This window comes from Babylonia areolata, chromosome 23 (assembly GCF_041734735.1).
Source record: "Babylonia areolata isolate BAREFJ2019XMU chromosome 23, ASM4173473v1, whole genome shotgun sequence".
NCBI lineage: Eukaryota > Metazoa > Mollusca > Gastropoda > Neogastropoda > Buccinidae > Babylonia > Babylonia areolata.
Window position 1 is genome coordinate 35798272 of NC_134898.1, and position 2500 is coordinate 35800771.

The 2500-nt window shown below is 50.2% G+C and overlaps 1 protein-coding gene across 2 annotated transcripts in view; it reads left to right on the forward strand.

Moving 5' to 3' along the window:
• LOC143297889 (adenosine receptor A2b-like) overlaps positions 1 to 2311 on the forward strand; it is a 27811-nt gene extending 25500 nt beyond the window's left edge. For both annotated transcript variants that reach the window (XM_076610418.1, XM_076610419.1), the window contains exon 2: positions 1 to 2311. This exon is cut by the window's left edge and continues 509 nt beyond it. In XM_076610418.1, coding sequence (XP_076466533.1) covers positions 1 to 738 — 738 coding nt within the window. In that variant the 3' untranslated portion in view covers positions 739 to 2311.
• The last annotated feature ends 189 nt before the right edge of the window (positions 2312 to 2500 follow it).

Here is a 2500-nt window from a genome sequence, read left to right on the forward strand (position 1 = left end):
TCGGACTCGCTGACTCTGGAGTGCCATCTCCGATTCGTGGGCATGACCTACCTCAACTTCGTGGCCATCCTCTCCGTGGTGGCGCTGTGCCTGGACCGCTGCCTGGCGCTGCACCTCCCCTTCCGCTACGTGGAGCTGGTGACGGGCAGGCGGGTGAGGGTGGTCCTTGGGGTCATCTGGACGCTGCCCTTGCTCTTCGTGCTGACGGCCTACGTGGGCGGGGACCAGGAGGCGGCGCGGGCCGAGTGCAGCTTCATCCGCGTGGCCACGCGCCGGACTTACCTGGTGCTGACCGTGCTGCGCTGCCTCCTCATCGCCCTCATCATCGTGGCGGAGCTGCTCATCTTCCGGTCCGCGCGCTGCCAGATCGTGAAGATCTACCCCAACGTCTTCAGCTCGCGCAACTCCAACCGCTTCCTCAAGATGAACGCCAAGGCGGCCTTCACCACCCTGGCCGTGGTCGTCCCTTTCCTCCTCCTCTACTTCCCCGTGCTGCTCGTGCAGGGCAACCTGGCCGTGTCCCCGCACATGGCCGACCCCTGTCAGGGCCAGCTACTGGCTTTCGTCTGGCTCTTCGCCTCGGCCCACGGGCTTTTCACGCCGCTCATCTTCTGCTGGAGGTTCAGCGAGGTGCGGCAGAACCTGGTGAGGCTGCTGTGCTGTGCGCGGACTTCCCAGCCCCGCCCTGCCGGGGTCTTCCACCTCAGGACTACCAACGACTCCGCTGTCACTGTGTAGAGAGGCTGTGGATAGCTTGGATAGCTTGGGTAGCTTGGGAAGCGGGGCAGTTTTGGTTGGGGACCCGCAGGGTGGCTGGTGACTTTGTTGTGTTTGACATACGGTTTCGGGAACAATAATGATATTAACACCCCACCCCCTCCCCCCTAAAAATAACAACAGCAAACAAACAAACAACAACAACAACGACAGCAAAAATCCATGAGATGTGTTGGAGGCACAGACTGAAAACAATAATAACAAAATGAGAAGAATGGAAAAGAGTTTTTGATGGAGATTGAAATCAATCATAAAACACAAAAATTGGAGAATTTTAGATGCATGTTGAAAATAATAATAACAACAAAAAAACAAAAAAGCACACACACACACACACACACACACACACACACACACACACACACACACACACACACACACACAAATCCAGACGTGTTCCAGATACAGATTCAAAACAATAACAATAACAAGGCAATTATGAATTGAAAACAAAGATTTGTACATGAAGATACAGAAAACAACGCGTTTTAAGAAAAGATAAGAAAGAAGAAAAATAGACAATAATCGTTCTTCTTCGTGGGCTGCAGCTCCCTCGTTCACTCGCATGTAGACGAGTGGGTTTGACGTGTATGACCGTTTTTACCCCGCCATGCAGGCAGCCCGTTTTCGGGGGTGTGCATACTGGGTGTGTTCTTGTTTCCATAACCCACCGAACGCTGATATGGATTGCAGTATATTTAACGTGCGTATTTAATCTGCTGCTTGCGTATACACACACGAAGGGAGTTAAGGCACAAGACAATATTGAACTGCAGACCGACAAAGCGCTTGAAGACAAATGTGCTTGAAGGTATTATATTGTACATGTCTTCTACTGCCATAATCGTTTAAAAGGTTTTTGACAGGAGAATGTGTTCATGGTTGAACTGTGCAACTCTCTATCACCAGTTAAATTTATGCGCGCACACGCACAAACACACACACACACACACACACACACACGAGCGCGCACGTGCACACGTTCACACACACACGTTCACACACACACACACACACACACACACACACACACACACACGAAACACGTGCACGTTACAGTTGCCACTGCAGCTAACATACCACCTGAAGTGAAACACGGAAGTGAATGACTGTCATTAAAGGCAATGATTATCCTTTCCTGTGACGGGAACGGAGGAATCCCTTCCTCAGCATGGAACACGTGGAATGTGCGAAAACAGAAGAGAGACAGACAGACAAAGAGATAGACAGACAGACAGATAAATAGACAGACACAGACAGACAGATAGATAGGCAGACAGACAGAGAGACGTACAGAGAAAGACAGAAAGAGAGACAGACAGACAGATAGATAGACAGATAAATAGACAGGCACAGACAGACACACAGACAGATAGATAGACAGACAGAGAAAGGCAGAAAGAAAGAGAGACAGACAGAGACACATAGACAACAGACAGATAAATAGACAGGCACAGACAGACAGACATATAGACAGACAGACAGACAGAGAAAGACAGAAAGAAAGACAGACACATAGACAAAAAAGAGAGACACAGCACCCATAGAAGAAGAAATCAAAAAGAGAAAGTGGGGGTGGATAGGCCACACGTTGCGCAAGTCACCACTCAACATCACTCGCCAGGCACTTGACTGGAACCCCCAAGGCAAACGCAAAGTTGGCAGACCCAGGCAGACTTGGAGAAGAAGTACGGACACTGAAGTGAAGGCAGCCGGAATGACG